This window comes from Danio aesculapii, chromosome 9 (assembly GCF_903798145.1).
Source record: "Danio aesculapii chromosome 9, fDanAes4.1, whole genome shotgun sequence".
In the NCBI taxonomy this organism is placed as follows: Eukaryota; Metazoa; Chordata; class Actinopteri; order Cypriniformes; family Danionidae; genus Danio; species Danio aesculapii.
Window position 1 is genome coordinate 54,928,785 of NC_079443.1, and position 19,784 is coordinate 54,948,568.

The 19,784-nt window shown below is 38.5% G+C and overlaps 2 protein-coding genes across 2 annotated transcripts in view; one reads left to right on the plus strand and one right to left on the minus strand.

Annotated features, from left to right (window-relative positions):
• Positions 1-831: 831 nt before the first annotated feature.
• On the minus strand, positions 832-6,930 carry sowahca (sosondowah ankyrin repeat domain family Ca). The gene is made up of 3 exons (XM_056465351.1): positions 6,433-6,930; positions 4,113-4,376; positions 832-1,692 (listed from the first exon to the last, which is right to left on the minus strand). Exons 1-3 carry the CDS (start codon positions 6,928-6,930, stop codon positions 952-954), a joined length of 1,503 nt encoding a protein of 500 aa, XP_056321326.1. The 3' UTR covers positions 832-951.
• Positions 6,931-9,257: 2,327 nt separating this feature from the next.
• Positions 9,258-19,784, plus strand: part of septin10 (septin 10) — a 21,069-nt gene continuing 10,542 nt past the window's right edge. Inside the window, exons 1-4 of the mRNA XM_056466013.1 lie at positions 9,258-9,408; positions 11,769-11,883; positions 14,030-14,225; positions 16,803-16,989. Of these exons, the coding sequence (XP_056321988.1) occupies positions 9,379-9,408; positions 11,769-11,883; positions 14,030-14,225; positions 16,803-16,989 (528 nt within the window). The 5' untranslated portion in view covers positions 9,258-9,378. The remainder of the gene's footprint in view (positions 9,409-11,768; positions 11,884-14,029; positions 14,226-16,802; positions 16,990-19,784) is intronic.

Consider the following 19,784-nt stretch of genomic DNA (forward strand, 5'->3'; position numbering starts at 1 on the left):
TCTTTCAAATATCTTCTCTTGTGTTCAACAGAAGAAAGAAACTCAAACAGGTTTGAAACAAGTGGAGGATGAGTAAATATCCGCGTTTCCATTCAAAGATGTGAATTAAATGCATGCGCAAACCTGGAATATTGAATAAAACACTAGCGAATAAAGTCAAAGAACAAAATGATCACTTCCTGATAAACTATTGGCAAATATCAGACAGAGAAATGTAGTTTAGTGTGGTAGGAGAAGCCACTGTGCTCTTTTTTCTTTTCTAATAAATGAGAATGTATGCATGCATGTATGTATGTACGTATGTATGTATGTGTATGTATGTATGTATATATGTATGCATGTGTATGTATGAATGCATGTATGTATGTATGTATGTATGTACGTACGTGCGTATGTATGTATGTATGCATGTATGCATGTATGTATTTTGTGGTATTATGCTGTGCTTCTATTTTAGGTGGACTTTTTAACATTCTATCAAGGGTCTGCAGATGAAAAACAGCTCTTCTTGGCTAATTCTGGCACATGTTACAGGAATGCTGGTCAATGTGCATTGCCTCTGTAAACAAATCAACTAAAGTAAACAATATTCCAGATTGCACATAACATGTAAATTTTGGGGTGAGCTATCCCTTTATGATGCAGTTTTCAGCATCAGCCGAACAGGTTTGACAGCGGTCTGGATTTCTGAAGTGCAGCTCATTTATTAGAGAACAAATAAGACCACCATGGCTAATCCCAACAGTGCATCAAACTACACTTCTCTGACCATTATTAGTGGGAGTGTAGCAGGAACTGACTATAGTTCTGTTTCACTCACTAGATAAACACGCTGCTTTGTTTTAAGTGCTATTCCAGTTTGTGCATAAATCAAATCCACTCATTTGAATGGAAACACAGATACTGATGGCAGGATTTAAGGTAAACCCTCTTTAAACTGCAGTTAGAGCATCAGCCGAACAGGTTTGATAGCGGTCTTGATTTCACAGGGCTCTTCAGACTCTCGTCTCCTTCTTCACTCTCTCTGAAAGACGTGCTGTGGACGATCTGCGTCTTGAATCGGTTCCTCTGCAGTCGTATCCGGGTGATGGAGGATTTGCGACACAGAGCTCTGGGTTTGCTGTCGATGTCCTCTGTGTGGTTTAGCATCTTCAGCACTCTGGGTAGCTTCCAGCGGCCGCCGGCGGGTTCGTTCTCCGCGTTTTCGCTCCCGCAGGCTCCGATTATATCCCTGAGGTCTGCGGAGGTGCTGGTGCACAGATACTGCGCCGGCTTCTTCCCGCTGTAATCCCGCAGATCTACATCCGCATCGAACGCTCCCACCAGCAGCTTCATGACCTCGCTGTGGCCGTGCATTGCTGCTAGGTGTAGCGGCGTGTAGCCCGCGCTGGAGCGTGAGTTTATGTTCACCGCTATATTGTTCTGTTTGGCGAATTTGAGTATCATTGCTAAGAGCTCGTGTTTGCCTTGTTTGGCAGCCCAGTGCAGGCAGGTGAAGCCGGTCACGAAGTCCCGCTTGGAGATTAGCGTGGGGTCGCACATAAGCAAGCGGCGCAGGCTCTCCCAGTCACCGTCTGCTGTGATTAGCATCCACTGGTGCTCCAGTGGGTCCAGCGTTACTGACGTGCAGTCCTCGTCCACTGAAGAGCTCCTGATGGACAGAGAGCTGCGGTGCACCAGAGAACGCCTCACCTGTGCATGCAGGACACACTTTATTAAACAGCCTGTGCATGATTACGCCATCTTGAATCAATTATCAAGCATGCTGGGATGTGTTTTTTAATACCCTTTATCACAGGACTGACCAACCCTGTTCCTAGAGATCTACCTTCCTGTAGAGTTCAGATCCAATCCATATCAAACACTGCCTGTTATGATCAGGTGCTGTTCAGGTCCTAATGAGTTGGTTCTGGAGTGTTTGATCAGTGCTAAGGAAGGAAGGTGGATCTCCAGGAACAGGGTTGGTCACCCTATTGCTTTAGTGTGATTTTGTTTGCATGTTGTTTCATGATGCTATGGCCCTAATTTAATTGTTCATTGCAAGATTAATAAAGTTAAACGTATCTGAAAATATTAATTTTAAAGACTCCCACCATATCTAGACTTTTAATCATTTTAGGCATTTTTCATTATACACAACATTCATTCAACAGCATTATTCACATGTCTTATTTATAATATACATGTACAGTATCAATGCATGTGCATTACGCATATTTGCATTATAAATGACATGCATTATACATTGCGTGCATTATGGGCATTTGAATTATTTATTAATTATAATAAGTGTGTTTTGGGTAAGATGTTAAATGCATTGTGTGCATTTGCACTTTATATTGTATGTTTTATATTTCATGCAGTATTTAAAATTAGATTATGTGCAGAATTTGCACTGGATTGTAGAATATTTGCATTATGTGCTAGTGAATTATATATAGATGCATTACAATATGTGCATTAGGATTGCACATTATATGCAGCATGTGGATTTGGACTTATTCATGCATTATAATATGTGCATTTGCATTCATCATATGCATTGTGCATTTTTATTATATGAGCATGACATACTGTTTACATCAGGGATGTCAAACTGAATTCCTGGAGGGCCGCAGCCCTGCACAGTTTAGTTCAAACTAATTAAGTCTGTCAGTCTTGTTTGAAACCTACAGGTAAGTGTGTTGAAGCAGGGCTGAAACTAAACTGTGCAGGGCTGCGGCCCTCCAGAAATTCAGTTTGACATCCCTGGTTTACATGCGGTGCAATGGCAGCAGTCTGACAGGTGGAGCTCGAAGTGCATATGTATTAAATAGCATATGCATTCATGTATTAATGCATGTGCATTAAGCATATTTGCAGTCCTCTTTGCATGCAGTATTTTATTTTTTAATTATTTATGCATTATAATCTATATTTTGGATAATATGTTAAATGCATTATTTGCATTAGCATTACATATTGTATGCATTATATTTGCATATGGATTATGTGCACGCCCCATTCAATTATATATGCATTATAATATGTGCATTTGGATTACATATTATATGCAATAAGAACATTCTGACTGATTATTTGCATTATAATACATGCATTTGCGTCATATGCATTGTGCATCTGTATTATATAAGCATGTATGCATTCTGACCTACTGTATATTGTATCTATATTATATGCATTATATTACATGCTTGTGCACTGGATTGTAGAGTATTAGGATTATGTTCCATTAAATTATATTGCACATTATATGCAGTATGTAGATTTGGACTCATTCATGCATTATAAGATGTGCATTTGCGTTAATCATTTGCATTGTGCACTTATATAATTATATAAGCACGATATACTGTTTACATGCAGTGCAATGGCAGCAGTCTGGCTGGTGGAACTCGATGACATATGCATAACATGTTTTCATGTATATTTGCATTACATTTTGCATGCAGCATTTTATTTTTGAATTATTTATGCATTATAATGTGTATTTTGGATAATATGTTACATGCATTATTTGTGTTATGTGCAGACTGTGCGCTATATATTATATATGCATTACATTATGTGCATTTAGATACACATTATATGCAGTATGTGCATTAAGATTCATTATATGCATTATAATACATGCATTTACATCATATGCATTGTGTGTTTGTATTATATAAGCATGTATGCATTCTGACCTATACTCTATGCATTATATTACATGCATGTTCACTGGATTGTAGAGTATTAGGATTAAGTGCCATTGAATTATATATGTATTACAATATGTGCATTTGGACTACACATTATATGGCATATGTCAGTAGTTTCAAACTCAATTCCTGGAGGGCTGCAGCTCTGCACAGTTTAACTTCAAGCACCTCCAACTCACACCTGCTTAATAATATAGTCTCTAGTACTCTTGAACACCTTGATTATTTTGATCTGTGTTTGATAGTGTTGAAGCAGAATTGTGCAGAGCTGCGGCCCTCCAGGAATCCAGTTTGAGATCTACGCCGTACGTGCATTCAGACTCATTATTTGCATTATAACACATGCATTTACGTTACACATCATATGAATCACGTGTTTGTTTTACATAAGCATGTATGCATTGTGACCTGTGGGGAACTGCTCATCATGAGTTCGATGAAGTTCTTGCGGCTGCCCCTCGGGGTGCTGCCGTCCTCCAGCTGCCCATCCAGTGCTCCTCCATCCTCCTCTGAGGCCAGCAGACCCCGCTGAGAGCCTCTGGAGGTCCTGCGCCGGCTGACGAGGAGCTGCGCCGGTCTGGAGTCCGCAGGAGAATCCGTCTCGATGAGGGAAATATCAGACACACACACCTCTGCATGCTCCAGCTCCATCCCTGCACACTCCCCATCACACTGCACATATACAGATATTCAAGAATTCAATATATCATGATGATGAACATGCAAATACTGTGAAAAAGTATTTATTATGAGTCTTTTTGTGATATTTAAGCATCTGTAGTATTAATTATTCCTTTATAGTCAACATAGACATTTGCTGATATTTAAAAACCAAATACATAGTGATTATGAACATGCTCTTTATATACACTCACCGGCCACTTTATTAGGTATACCTTACTCATTACTTACCGATTTAATAAGGCACTGGAAATATTCCTTTATCCTGCTGGAAGTAGCCATCAGAAGATGGAGACGCTGTGCTCATACAGGGATGGACATGGTCAGCAACAATACTCAGGTAGGCTGTGGTGTTGACACCATGCTCAATTGGTACTGATGGACCCAAAGTGTGCCAAGAAAATCTCCCCCACACCATTACACCACCACCACCAGCCTGAACCGCTGATACAAGGCAGGATGGATCCATGCTTTCATGTTGTTGAGGCCAAACTGTGAGCCGAGCATCTGAATGTGGCAGCAGAAATTGAGACTCATCAGACCAGGCAACGTTTCTCCAATCTTCTATTGTCCAGTTTTGGTGAGCCTGTGTGAATTGTAGCCTCAGTTTCCTGTTCTTAGCTGACAGGAGCGGCACCCGGTGTGGTCTTCTGCTGCTGTAGTCCATTCGCCTCAAGGTTGGACGTGTTGTGTGTTCAGAGATGCTCTTCTGCAGACCTCGGTTGTAACAAGTGCTTATTTGAGTTACTGTTGCTTTTCTATCAGCTGGAACCAGTCTGGCCATTCTCCTCTGACCTCTGGCATCAACGAGACATTTGCCCCCACAGAACTGCCGCTCACTGGATATTTCCTCTTTGTCGGACCATTCTCTGTAAACCCTAGAGATGGTTGTGCATGAAAATCCCAGTAGATCAGCAGTTTCTGAAATACTCAGAGCAGCCCGTCTGGCAGCAACAACCATGCCACGTTCAAAGTCTCTTAAATCCCCTTTCTTCCCCATTCTGATGCTCACTTTGACCTGCAGCAGATCGTCTTGACCATGTCTACATGCCTAAATGCATTGAGCTGCTGCCATGTGATTGGCTGATTAGAAATTTGTGTAAACAAGCAGGTGTACCTAATAAAATGGCCGGTGAGTGTATTATGAATATTATGTCATGCTTTTAATATCATGGGCAAGAAGTTAATAATTTTATATACTACAAATAATAATTATAATATATATTTTAGAACTAGGTCTGCACAATAAATGATTTCAGCATCGATATTGCGATATTGTGTGAATGAGCAATGTCTAAATGGGATTATAATAAACCAGTTCTGAACATCAAGTTTAACACGAATAGACTAAATAACAAGTTCAGTTCTGTGACTATGTACGTTTTTAAGCAAATTTTAAACTATTTGGGCACAATTTTTTGTAGATTTAAATGTACAGTTCACCCAAAAACGAAGATTCTGTATTAATTTACCCACACTTGTTTCAAACCTTAATGTTGAACACAAAAGAAGATGTTTTGAAAAATGTTGTCAACCTGAAACCATTGACAAAGTATTTGTATTTCCTGCTATGGAATACAATGTTTACCGTTTTCCGGCTTTCTTATAAATATCTTCTTTTGTGTTCAACCTTTTAAAACAGTAGAGTAAATATTAATAAAACTGGGGTGAACTATCCCTTTAAATTACCTTGTGAAATTATATTCATGTCATATTCATACAAAAACTAAATAATCGCAATGTCAGCTTTTTAATCCAATGTCGTGCAGCTCTACACACACAAACACTACGCACACACAGTTTGGTGTTTGTGAATTGTGGGGACAATCCACATGTTTCCATTGTTTTTATACTGTACAAACTGTATTTCCTCTCCATCTCCCCCAACCCCACCCCTAAACCCAATGAAACCGAGAAATTAGGATTAGGTTAGCAATATCATCAGCAATGTCCTCATAATTCACTTTCTCCAGCATTACCAGAGTCACACCATGTCATTATACACATTTGTGTCCTGATATGTCACAACACACACACACACACACACCTGCTTCTCCTCGAGCTGGAGGTCGCTGACTGCTCTGTTAATCTCCTCTTTATCTTTGCACATCATTTGTCCATCATCTTTATCTCCATCTTCCTCTTTATCATCATCATCATCTTCTTCATCATCTCCGCTGCGCGCCTCCGGGAATCGGTACTTCTTCTTCAAACACACCACCTTCTCTCCGTTCTCCTGCTTCACATACGCGATGTTGTCCACGAAGCGCTTGAATTTCTCCTTCAGCGCGGCTCTGTTCGTGTTTTCTCCGCTCAGGATGAGTTTAAAATGCGCCACGAGCTCCCTGTTTTTCACTCGTCCGCCGCTCTCCAGCAGAAAGTCCAACACCGACTCCTGCGTGACCTGCTCCCCCGCCTTCAGCATCTCAGCGCCGGCCTGCGGTAAATCTGTGCGCCGCTGATGATGATGATGGTGATGATGAACACATCGCGGACTGTCAGACAGGGGTCGATAGAGTTGCAGCTTAGCAACACTGGAACACATTCACTGCTGGGAAACTGCATCACAGCGGCGCTCATTCGGGCTCTTAAAGGGATAGTTCACTCCACAATTAACATTCTGTTATCGTTTAAAAGTCCCGGAAATTAAAGTTTTTATAGATGTTAGTAAGAGTTTTTTTTTTTATTTTAAGGATATCTATAAGCTAGTGTGCTCCAACACAGCGACAAAAAAATGCATTTAGGTGATATAAAACTAAACATGTAAAGATTGTAGTTTGTCACTAGAAATAAAGTCAATATTTGAAGCGGCTCAAAAACATTTTTCAAAAAAGGTGCTAAGACAGAAATGGGTTTTGTTTGATAGTTTTAGGAAAACGTTGATGAGAGGTTTTGAATAACTTCAAATGTCGACAACTTAAATAAAAGGCTTAGCAACATCGATGAAATCCGGTTCACCCAAACTTTAATACGTATTTTGAACTATCGCATGCGAAATGAGTAATAGAAATGCCAAATTTCAAATGAAAAAAACATTATTTGCAAAATTTTACCTTTGCTTAAGCCGGGTTTAGACTTGTGTGGAAAGTGAAACACATCTTCCAGTGTAGTGTACATTACACACACAGCATTATGCTTGCCTTGTTTACTGTTGGTTGCTAGGTAACCAATACTACAGTCAGCCACTCTAACAACTTGGTGGAAATGCAGCTACTTTACATTTACATCTTTCAAAAGATTTGTTTAATGTTTGGATAGAAACCCGACTAATAGACTTTTTTTTTCTACATTCTTCATAATATCTTGTTTTGTGTTCAACAGAAGTAATTATTCATAAAAGTATTGGATCACTTGAGTGTGAGTAAATCATAAGGAAATTTTTATTTTTGGGTGAATTCTCGCTTTAATATACTTCAGGAGTTCACACTTAGCTGATGATTGATTATAAAGTGTGTTTGGCATGCTGTACCAGGAGAGAGTCCTGAGCTCATTTGATCCTCGAGCCCAGGGCTCCTTCCCGTTTGCAGGGCGAGAGGGGAGTTTGAGCTCAGGTAAATCTGGAGAACTCCCCTGCTGTAGTAGTTTTGGATGGTGGGAGGAAACCAGGGAACCCGGGGGAAACCCACGTGAGCATGGGGAGAACATGTAAACTCCACACAGAAACATCAGCTGTCTTGGTAAGGACTAGTGACGTTCTTGCTGTGAGGCTACAGTGCTAACCTCTGAGCCACCATGCCACCCATCTAGGAAAGGAGGGGGAGTAGGGGTGGAAGGGGGCATTCTTCAAAACAAAGATGGCTGATATATGGAACTGAGGGTATTTATAATGGCTTAGGAATCATCTGATTGGTGAATCATAAATTGGATAATGCAGGACCGGCTGCAAGCACGTAATCCTCTCGAAATTAGTTTATAAATAAACTTCACAAAGTGTTAGGGCTTAAAAACCTTGGATTATTCTGCCGTAGGTCTAAAATAATTTTAAACTATTTTTAATTTTATATATTTTTAATATATTATATATTAAATTAACACACTGCAGGTAAACTTGGTAATTAATTACAGAATAAATAAATGAATAAATATATAGAATTGCAAACATGCTTTCTACGTTTTATATAAAGTTATGTTTAAATATGCAAATAATCTATTGTTTAAATAAATATGCACTAAAGCGCATACATCTCTAGTACAAAAAATCTGAACATTGAAAGAAATCAGTATCAAATACCAGTTTTTTTTTTATAAGATTAGAGTCAAGTGTTTATTTACTGAGGGGACTTTGGGGAATTTCTTTTTATCATTTTATATATATTTTTTGATTGTGAAAAGACGGGGGAAAAATGTATTATTGATTTGTAGATAATAAATAACATGTACATAATCTGTCTGAAAACCATCAGAATAAACATGAATAAAACTGTACATTTTAGTGTAAGTGCAGCTGAGGTGTTTCAGGATGAAACTCGTGATAAGAAAACAGCCTTATACATTTCCATCTATCTCGGGGGGAAAATCCTTTGTAAAATGCGCAAAAATCTCAAAACTGACGTGCATAAATGGAAAAAAAGAGTGATCTTTAAAGCACTAATCTATTCAGAGCCGAAATGGCGTCCAGTTACACCACAAATCTGAGGGCGAGTCTGACTTTAGAACGTACTACTTTAATGGGACAAGGGGGTGTTACGACTGCTCTGAACAAAACGAGTATAAAAATCACGAAATTGACTTGAAGTTGCTACTTCAATTTAGCTGGTAAATATAAAAAGTCTTACGAAAGTGCTAGTTATAGTACATGTCATGTGAAATGGTAATAATCTGTGGATGAATATGGAAAAACAGCCCTCCCGCAGGCAGTGATGTGGACGCGGCTCTTTTTCCCAGTCTGTGCCCGCTGGAATTCATTGGACGAGGCGCGTCACTGTAACTTTTGCTGACTTTCATCTGACAGAAGCGTCTTTTCTGCGATTCTTTACCGTTTTTCTGCGCTGCAATGGCCTCCTCAGACGTGCTTCGACAGCCGGTGAGTGTGTGTGATCGACACGGTGGTGGTTTCGGGGCTGTTTTCTCATCTCAGCGCCAGATTCAACTTTCTGACGCGCCTGGGAGTGTCCGACGGTTGTTGCTAGAAGGGATACAGCTGCGGCCGGATGTTAGCGAAAAATATTTACACTATTTATTAAATTACCCATTACTTGCATTTTATTAACGCCCAATACTAATCTTACACCTCACTGTAACGTTAATTACTCTCGCGTTAATTATCAGCTGCTTAAATACTCACGAGCGCGCGCCCGATCGAACCGCAAAAAAACGATTAACGTCAATCTGATCGATTGATCGATTTGCCTGATTGATCGATTTGGAGTTCACGTGTGTCTGATTGATTAATCTGAATACAGCTGTCCGATTGAGCAGGCTAAATAAGTTATTTTACTCAATCAGTCTGAGTACTGAAAACAGTCAGACTTGTCAACATGAAGACTAACTTACATGTGTCTGATTCTGAATACTTAACGTTATATCTGAATTATTAGTCTTGAGTACAAATATTTGATCTTATCTACGTAAATTCTAATAATTTATGAATGAGTCACGTTTAGAGATTAATAAATCAGATGAGTAAATCTGATGATTCTGAGTGTGTATTCATTCATAAAAATCAGATCATGTTATAAATCAAACATCGGTTGTTTCCGATTTCTGCAAGTACTTATCAGTCTGAATATTTTTATCTGATTTATTAATATCAGTATCTAAAGAATAGAAAATAGAAACAGATGAGATTTATTGATGTGAATAGAATACATTGATTTAACATTTTGATTACAATTAATGGGCAGAAGAACTGAACTCAATCATCTTTAATTTAACTAAACCAGCACTCTCCCACTGTTTAGATGTGCACATATTGATATAGCTGTACATATATGCAAATCAGTGTAATTTCATCAGCGTTAAGGCAATATTAATGTATTCACATGTTTAATTCCTATATATTTTTAAATAGTCGTTTTAAGTCATCCATTAAGAATTATCTTTATTTTGCAATTCATTGGTATATTCTGTTTATTTATGCCAGAGTAAATAAACTAATGCCTGTGAGCCAAAGTTAGCCCATGGTAACCTTTGATTTGGCCCATCATTCATCTGAGAAGAATGAACCGCCAACTATTACAGCATACAGTATGTTTTACAAAGCGGATGCCCCTTCAGCTGCAACCCATCACTGGGAAACATCCATACAAACTCATTCACACACACACTCATACACTACGGCCAATTTAGTTCATCAGTTCCCCTATAGTGCATGTGTTTGGACTGTGGGGGAAACCGGAGCACCCGGAGGAAACCCACATCAACACGGGGAGAACATGCAAACTCCACACAGACACGCCAACTGACCCAGCCGAGGCTCGAACCATCAACCTTCTTGTTGTGAGGCGATTGTGCTCTGATAAGAAGTTTATTAAAAAAAAAAAACATAATTATTAATTCAATTAAAGTATTTTTTCAATTTATTTTCAAATTTTAATAAATTAAGGTATTACCATGGAAACTTTAATTTAATAGTTTGGTTTATTTAACTTCGGCCCACCAACCTCAATCAAGATTGGTTTTTGGCCAATTATATGAAAATATTTAGGCACCCCTGATTTACGCTTTTCAGCGGTGCTATAATCACTTAACGTAGAAACGTTTACTAAAGAGAGTTTTTATTTAATTGTATTCTCATTGTCAATTTATTATTAGTTTAAAAAACTGTAAATTAAAATGTATTATTAGTTTTTTTGTAAATTGTAGTTGTATTATTAGTTTAAATTTTACATCCATAAATGCAAATTTTCTTTTTTATTTTCAGAGATTTTGATTTAAATGTGATCTCCTTAAAAGAGACTAATGATTAAATTGCATGAAAACCCCCCTGTTGTAAATCTTTTAAACTTGTTTAATTTGCTGGGAGGGCTGCACGGTGACTCAGTGGTTGCTTCATAGCAAGAAGGTCGCTGGTTTGAGTCCCAGCTGGGTCAGTTGGTGTTTCCATGTGGAGTTTGCATGTTCTCCCCGTGTTGGTGTGGGTTTCCTCCGGGTGCTCCGGTTTCCCCCACAGTCCAAACACATGCGCTTTAGGGAAATTGATCAACTAAATTGCCTGGAGTTTGTGTGTGTGTGTGTGTGTGTGAATAAGTGTGAATGAGTGTATCTTAACCACTGAGCCACCGTGCTGCTCGTGTTCCAGACAACACTATAATATTTTTTTTAAAGGTGCCATGTTGTTTGTTAATTGCTGATGTGAAACTGTAAGCTCGATCTGATTTGAGAGAAAAGCTGCTTTCTTAATAAGTTTTTATGGTCATGTTCTTATTTATTTGTTTCCTCCAGGACAAGAATGCTCGTCCGCTGGCTCTATCGGGCCACGTTGGTTTCGACAGTCTGCCGGATCAACTGGTCAACAAGTCCACTAGTCAGGGATTCTGCTTCAACATCCTCTGCATCGGTATGATGGGGACACGATTATGCTGTATTCACACTGCAGATCTTGAAGTCAATTCAGATTTTGTGACTATATCGGATTGTTTTGATGACTGGCTCACATCAGCTTTTAAACGTGACTGGTATCTGATGTCTGCATTTACACTGCACACGACAAAGACACAATGACCTGGAAAAATAAGCAAGCGTTGACCGACAGCTGATAATAAAAGAGCGCCCTTTTCTCCATTCCTGTATTTAATCTGTTCACTTGGTTTAATTTTTTACATTTTTTCTGATAAGTTATTTTGCTATAGTTTATAACAGAAAAGTACTCATTTGGCCATCTTATTTTAATCTAGGCTAGTTAAAAATAAAAAATACCAAATTCATTCATTAATTTTTCTTCGCACGCTTATGTCATGGATGATGCGCTGTTCAGTTTAACAGAAGAGAAGCGCTCTCGCTCAGCTCAATGGAAATTTCTTTAGTTACATAACTTTAGTCGTTTGATATGCAGTGACTCGCACCCAAATATTTTGCAGAACAGATCGGCCACTTGTGATTATTTATAAATAATCATAAAGTCCTCGTGCTGCAGGTATTAGGGGATGTGCTGACGTGCAGTGAGGGGTTTGCATCTTTAATAATCTATGACAGTTTGCATCCATTAAACAGTAAGAATGATTAATAAATCCATATGAAGCAGTCCCTTAAAAGTCTCGTCTTCAGTTTCGGGCTCAGGCACGCTTTGCACTCACACTACAAGCCAAAGTGAACCATGCTCTGGCACACCTCTTTCAACTGGGCCCGGGGCGACCAACTAAACCTGAGCTCGATTTAGAGCACTCACACTTCTAAAAACGAACCGGGAAACGTGCCTGGGCACAGTTCGGATAGCATAGTGTGAGTGCGCCCTTAGATTCTATTGGTAATAAAGTGATAAAGTGAATAAAAGTAAATAAAATGAAAAATAATCTTGTTTTTCCTTTTGACAAAAGATTATTCCGCTTACCCCATTGTCAGATTATTTTGCTTGTTTTAAATGAAAAATCTCACTTCATTTTGACTCATTATTTCTGATTAGCTTGTCTAGAAAATGCTTCTTGATTTAAGAATTTTTAGATATGTGGACTAGTAGAAACAAGACAATTATGAGAAAATTAAAAAGTCTTAATCGGGTTTTTACGAGGCATTGTCCAAAGTGTTTGACTTAAAAAAAAAAGCATAATAATATTTATTTTCCTCCTGATATTAACAACGGCGTGCTCAATCCACACGATTAGTTCGGGCCGGGGCGGGTCCGGCCAAGCTCCTCCATCCAGGTGATGTCACGTAATTTGGGACAAATGCAAAGGTGATGTACAGCAAAGCCCCTATTTCACTGCTATTGAGGAAAAAAGTAAACTCAATTACTATATCTCTCATTGTGGACTGGACTGGCGTGAGGTAAATTTTCCAGTTTTCTCGGATGTTAAAGCGATACTTGTGGATCCAGAGACTAGCGGGTGTCTGCAGAGCGAGTTTTCTTCTCCGCGTCTATCATGGATCAGCTGTGATCGCCACTGCCGTTTATCAGCGTCACTCATCGGTAAACAGCATCAGAGGCAATCGCAGCCCTTTCTGTTGAGCACGTGACCAATCATAGGGGTAAAAGAAAGAACTCGCTAGACAATGCTCAGAAAGCGAGCGGGATATGTTCGTTTATTTGCTATAACTGCTCATGTGCATGTACTTGAGTTTTTAAAGGTGCAGTTCATATATCTGACTTGTTTTAAAGCACAAAATTGTTTTACAAATAATATCTAAATATATCTACACATTTTAAGACAAGAACTCCTGTGCTGTAAAATATAAAAATGTGTATGGTAAGCATCGACAATGCACTGTGATGCACCGAGATATCGAATTGAATTGTATCGATAGCATGATAATCGTAACCGAACCAAACTGGGAGACCAGTGTAGGTTTACACCTCTATTAACAAAAGTTTATTAACAACTGTTTATTAAGGTAAAGGTTTGAAACTGATTTGAACTGGAAGTGGTGACGAGGTCTTAAAATATTCTGAGAAGGTCTTTAAAAAGGTATTGAAATTACCTTTAAGATTCCTGCATATACCCTGAATCTGCATATAATGACTCAGCCTGCATTTTTCTCTCCTCCTCCAGGTGAAACTGGGATTGGTAAATCAACACTGATGGACACTCTTTTCAACACTAATTTTGAGAATTTTGAGTCGTCTCATTTTGAGCCGAAGGTGAAGCTGCGCGCGCAGACGTACGATCTCCAGGAGAGTAACGTTCGCCTGAAGCTCACCGTGGTCAATACTGTTGGCTTCGGAGATCAGATGAACAAACAAGAGAGGTCAGTCCTGCTCTCTTTCGTATAGTCATATAGAGTGCCTGTTATGCCGAGTGTTGCATGATTTTAGCCCTGATTTTGACTCGCCGACAGGTTTTGAGAAATCGCCACCAAATGCCTGAAATCACAGGCAAATCAGTGCTCGTGCATGTGAGTAAGAATCACACAGTATGAACTATCAAAGACGCGATCTGAAAGAATCGCTGATGCATCGCTGATGCCTGTGAGATAGATGCCGTGCTAGATATCTGGAGCTGTCGACGATTCAAATCATGGCATGTGAAATGAGTTTAGACTGAAAATATTATCGCCGATCGTCTACAGCCAATGAGAGAGCAGCATCCACTGGTGTGGGTAACTGCAGGCCAGTGGGAGGTTAAGGGAGTAGTTAAAATCGCTCGTTTTCGGTTTATTTGGACCCAACAAAATGGAGGAAAAACTAGTTTAGGTTTGACAGGATTTTCTACCCCATCTTTCTCGTTATGTAGGTAATACTAAAAGATATACTACGTGTTTTTGGCTGTGAGACATAGTTTGGACATAGTTGTCAGTAATTCTACCTATTGTAAAGTCATGCAATGTGAAACCAGCAAGCCTTTACGTGTCTCCACAACTTCCTCTGTCATCTTTATATTTTACACGAAAGCTAAAATGCTTTGATACGTTTGATATGAATGACACAGGAGGCGATCTATAAGTAAAAAAAAAGGTTTTTAATCCATAGGTCACAAGCGTTTCGATCCATGAGATGTACACCTAATGCTGAATTCAGACTGCAGGATGTTTTCACACTGCATGACTATCTGGACTGTCGCTGATCCATCTTGCAGTGTAAACAAAGCAGCGACAGTCCAGATAGTCATGCAGTGTGAAAACATCCTGCAGTCTGAATTCGGCATTAGGTGTACATCTCATGGATCGGAACGCTTGTGACCTGTGGATTGAAAACCTTTTTTTTAACTTATAGATCGCCTCCTTTGTCATTCATATCAAACGTATCAAAGCATTTTAGTTTTCGTGTAAAATATAAAGATGACAGAGGAAGTTGTGGAGACACGTAAAGGCTTGCTGGTTATTAATTAAAGGTGTTTTCTGTCATACTTGTTTATCCTGCATTAATGTATTCAGTGTAAAGCTGCACGATTAATCAGTAAAAGATCAGGATCTAAATTCAAACACCCACGCAACATGAATTATAAATGATGATGATTTGCAAATGTTTATTAATCCTTCGAAGCGCTGCATTCAAATCTGTGTTTGATTAAGAAAGAGACTCAGTTTTCATTCATTCATTCATTTTCTTTTCGGCTTAGTCTCTTTATTAATCAGGAGTCACCACAGTGGAATGAACCGCCAACTTATGCAGCATATGTTTTACACAGCGGATTGCCCTTCCAGCTGCAACCATGATTGGGAAACACCCATACAAACTCATTCACACACATACACTACGGACAGTTTAGCTCACCTAATATACCGCATGTCTGATTGTGCTACCCACTGTGCCACCGTGACACCCACTCAGTTTTCAGTTAGTTATGAAGTTACAAGTAACACAGGAGCACTGGGAAAACAGTTTAAATTGCCGGGAATTAAAGTAACGGTTTAATGCAACTTGACGCGGTTGAAAGTTGTAGCTTTTGCATAGTTTAACCAATATGTGGCGACGGGCAACCATCAAAAATATGCCACTGAATAATTCCTCAATAGGCGACGCAGTGGCGCAGTAGGTAGTGCTGTTGCCTCACAGCAAGAAGGTCGTTGGTTCGAGCCTGCATCAGTTGCTGTCTCTGTGTGGAGTTTGCATGTTCTCCCTGCGTTCGTGTGGGTTTCCTCCAGGTGCTCCGGTTTCCCCCACAGTCCAAAGACATTCGGTACAGGTGAATTGGGTAGGCTAAATTGTCCATAGTGTATGTGTGTGTAAATGGGTGTATATATTTTCCAGTGATGGGTTGCAGCTAGAAGGGCATCCGCTGCATAAAACAGATGCTGTATAAGTTGGCGGTTCATTCCGCTGTGGCGACCCCTGATTAATAAAGGGACTAAGCTGAAAAGAAAATGAATGAATGAATAATTCCTCAATAATGGTACATCTAGTAATGAAACATGATATTTTATCAGTCAATTATTGAATCATTCATTGAAAATGAGATTAAAAAATAGACATGATATGTTGTACAAGATTATAATGTTCGATTTATTCAATTAGCATTATCTGCAACAGTAGCGAAGATCATTTTTCACTGTATTGAATGTTTTTTCCTTTTTGTGGTGCTTTTTTCTTCATATAAACAGCAGAACTCTGACTAATGTGAGGAGAGTTTACTTGTTTTAATCATTTGGGTCTGTTTAGAAACTTTGCGGTGTGAAATCGAACTGCAACAAATACATAAAGCAAGCGCATAACAAATGTAATCCCCATTTCAGAATAAAACAACCGATCTACAGCTGTGAAAGCACCCTAAGCTTACTGCACAAATCTCATGTTTCACTATAGTCCCAACAGATAAGCTGGACATTGCATATTCTATAGCGGATGCACACACTGTGATATTGATTCTGCACATGTCTCTGTTGCAGTTACCAGCACATAGTGGACTACATCGACACACAGTTTGAGTCGTACTTACAGGAGGAGCTGAAGATCAAGCGCTCTCTTCATAACTATCACGACTCCAGGATCCACGCCTGCCTGTATTTCATCGCTCCGTCCGGACACTCGCTCAAATCCCTGGATCTGGTCACTATGAAGAAGCTGGATAGCAAGGTTACACTCTCAAAGCTTATGCACACGGATGATTTTAGTGCATGGTTATAACCAGCGTTTTAACACCATCACATGCATAAAAGCATTTTAAAAAGCATCTTTATTTGGTTTGATGCACCACGTTAAATGTATAAAGATGGTGTGAGTTTTAAAAATAAAATGTCTAAAAACAGCTACAACAGCGTTATATATTTTGCTGACTTATGTGCAGCTTATCTGCATTTAAGTGGTGATAAAACATTAACACTTATATTATAATATGCTCATATATTCATAGCAGAAAATATGCTGAGGCCATCAAATTTAGCTGAAAATCCTCAAAAATGTGATTATCGCTAACTTTTAACACCTCGTGACTAAATAAAGTGCGCTACAGTGAGTACAAAACAGCATGCATTAAAGTGTCATCTGGCTTGTTAAAAATATAAATAGATGAAGAGATGATTTTCATTCATTCATTTTCTTTCAGCTTAGTCCCTTTATTAATCAGGGGTCACCACTGTGGAATGAACCGCCAACTATTCTAGCATATGTTTTACACAGCGGATGCCCTTCCAGCCGCAACCCAGTGCTGGGAAACAGCCATACACACTCATTCACACACACACATACCCTTCGGCCAGTATAGCTTATTTAATTCACCCAGAGGAAATCCACGCCAACACGGGAGAGAACATGCAAACTCCTCACAGAAACGCCAACTAACCCAGCCGGCTACCTGCTACCTTCTTGCTGTTAGGCCACAGTGCTAACCACTGAGCCACTGTGCTGCCTAGATATGATTTTTTTTTTTCATTAAAATTCTTAGTTTTGTACTAGCAAAGTGCATAATCTCAGAAAATGATAACAAATGCGATTATCACTGAAGTGACTAAACAAAGGCTCTAATGTGAGTCAAAAACAGCATGCATAAATGCATTAAATACAATGCATCTGGGCAGTTCATTCCACTCTGGCGACTCCTGATAAATAAGGGACTAAGCTGAAGGAAAATTAATCATTTTTTTTGTGTGGCTTAACACGCCATATTAAAGGTACAAAATGTACAAGTTTTAAAATAAAAATCACCAAAAATGACTAGAACAGCGTTATATTGTTTGCTGGTTTGTTACTACTATTAAAAATGTTCAAATCTAGAGAAATGCATTTTTAATGCTGATTATAAAGCGAATGATCATAAACGTTGAACACCTCATGACTAAAAGTGCACTAATGTGAGTGCAAAACTGCATGCAGAAAAGCATCATATAAAAAATGAAATGCTTCTGGATTGTTTTTTGTTTTGATGTGCCATGTTAAAGGTATGTACAGTTTTTGTCTCATAAAAATATCTGACTTTTGCATTTTTATTATCAAAAATGCAATTATCACCAACTTGAGTGCACTAATGTGAGTGCAAAATAGTATGCATAAAATTAGTAAATTAAAAAACTTCTGGCTTGTTTTTTTGTTTTTGGATGTGTTACAGTAACGATACAAAATCTACTATTTTTAAAATTAAAATCTTCAGTCAAATGTTCAAATCTAGAGAAATGCGTTTTATTTTTGTCAGGAATGTCACATTATGCATCAAACATCTGCATTTAAGTGCTGATATATGTAAATTAAAAGTAGGGAATTGGTTCTTTGTTTTCCTTTATAAAATGTTCATAATTATAGCAGGAAATAATGGAGGGCATCAAATTAAGCTGAAAATCATCAGAAATGCTGGCAGAGACTGGCAACGTTTCTCATCACCAGTGACATTTATTTAAGTATGAATGTCGAAAAAAAACTCTGATCATCCCGGTGCGCATGAGGCTTGTTGTTTCACACAAATGCACTAGAAACAAACCAATACAATATTCACAGCAAACTGTCAGATTTAATTAGTTTGTGGCTTGGATCTTTGAGAATTCAGTGCAATTTGGGTCACCCATTCTGCTGATTTCAGATCCGTTTGACCCAGATTTGATTTCCAACTGCTTGAACCACTGCTTAAAAAGACAGCTCACCTATAAATGAAGATTTAATCATCATTTACTCACGCTCAAAGTGGATCTAAACCTTTACGAGATACTATTTTCTTTTGAAAAGAAGATATTTTGAAGAATGTTGGCAGCTGGTAGCCATTGACTTTCATAGTGGCCACTGGTACCCAGCTATTCTTACAATAGTCTCGCAAAAAAGTGATATGTTATGGTTCAATATTTTTAGTTGGAATGAGTAATTAGATGAACAAATATATATGTTCAAATATATGAATTATAGTTTTGTATATGTTCATGTTGGCCATATATTAGATTTCTATATGGGCACACAAACCATACAGAAATGATCGCTATTGTTTAGACAATTAATTTAAAAAGTTATAATTGTGACAGGCCTAGCTGGATTGGTTTATATGCTCAGTGCCTGAGATTGAGGAAACCTGCTGTGGAAATGTTCTGTTTACATCATCTCTGCTTTATTTATAGACTAAATGGACTCCGTCATACATTTTTAAGTTCTTCTTTTAGTGCGCTGATGCCTGTAAAGCCTTTTCAGTCTTTGTTTTTGGCCAAGTGCATTCAGAGATTTTGGTTTCAGTCATGAATTCTAATTTTGGTGCATCCCTAAAAATAAACAGTCATTTTTTGCACCGCTCTATGATATGAATGTTGCATATACTATTATCACAATAACCATTATTTCCATATATTGTGTAGTTTATATATTGTGTAAAAGGTTTAAAGCATTTATGCACAAGACATTATAACATTTGTAGCTTTAATGAAGATTAATTGAGTTTAATTATGTGTATGATGAAGACTATA

Excerpts from the sequence above, each read along its gene's own strand:
- sowahca (XM_056465351.1), bottom strand. The coding sequence starts at position 6,930 with ATGTGTTCCAGTGTTGCTAAGCTGCAACTCTATCGACCCCTGTCTGAC. Across the intron at positions 4,377-6,432 it reads TCCAGCTCGAGGAGAAGCAG|TGTGATGGGGAGTGTGCAGG; the intron begins GTGTGTGTGTGT and ends GTATATGTGCAG. Across the intron at positions 1,693-4,112 it reads TGATGAGCAGTTCCCCACAG|GTGAGGCGTTCTCTGGTGCA; the intron begins GTCACAATGCAT and ends CTGCATGCACAG.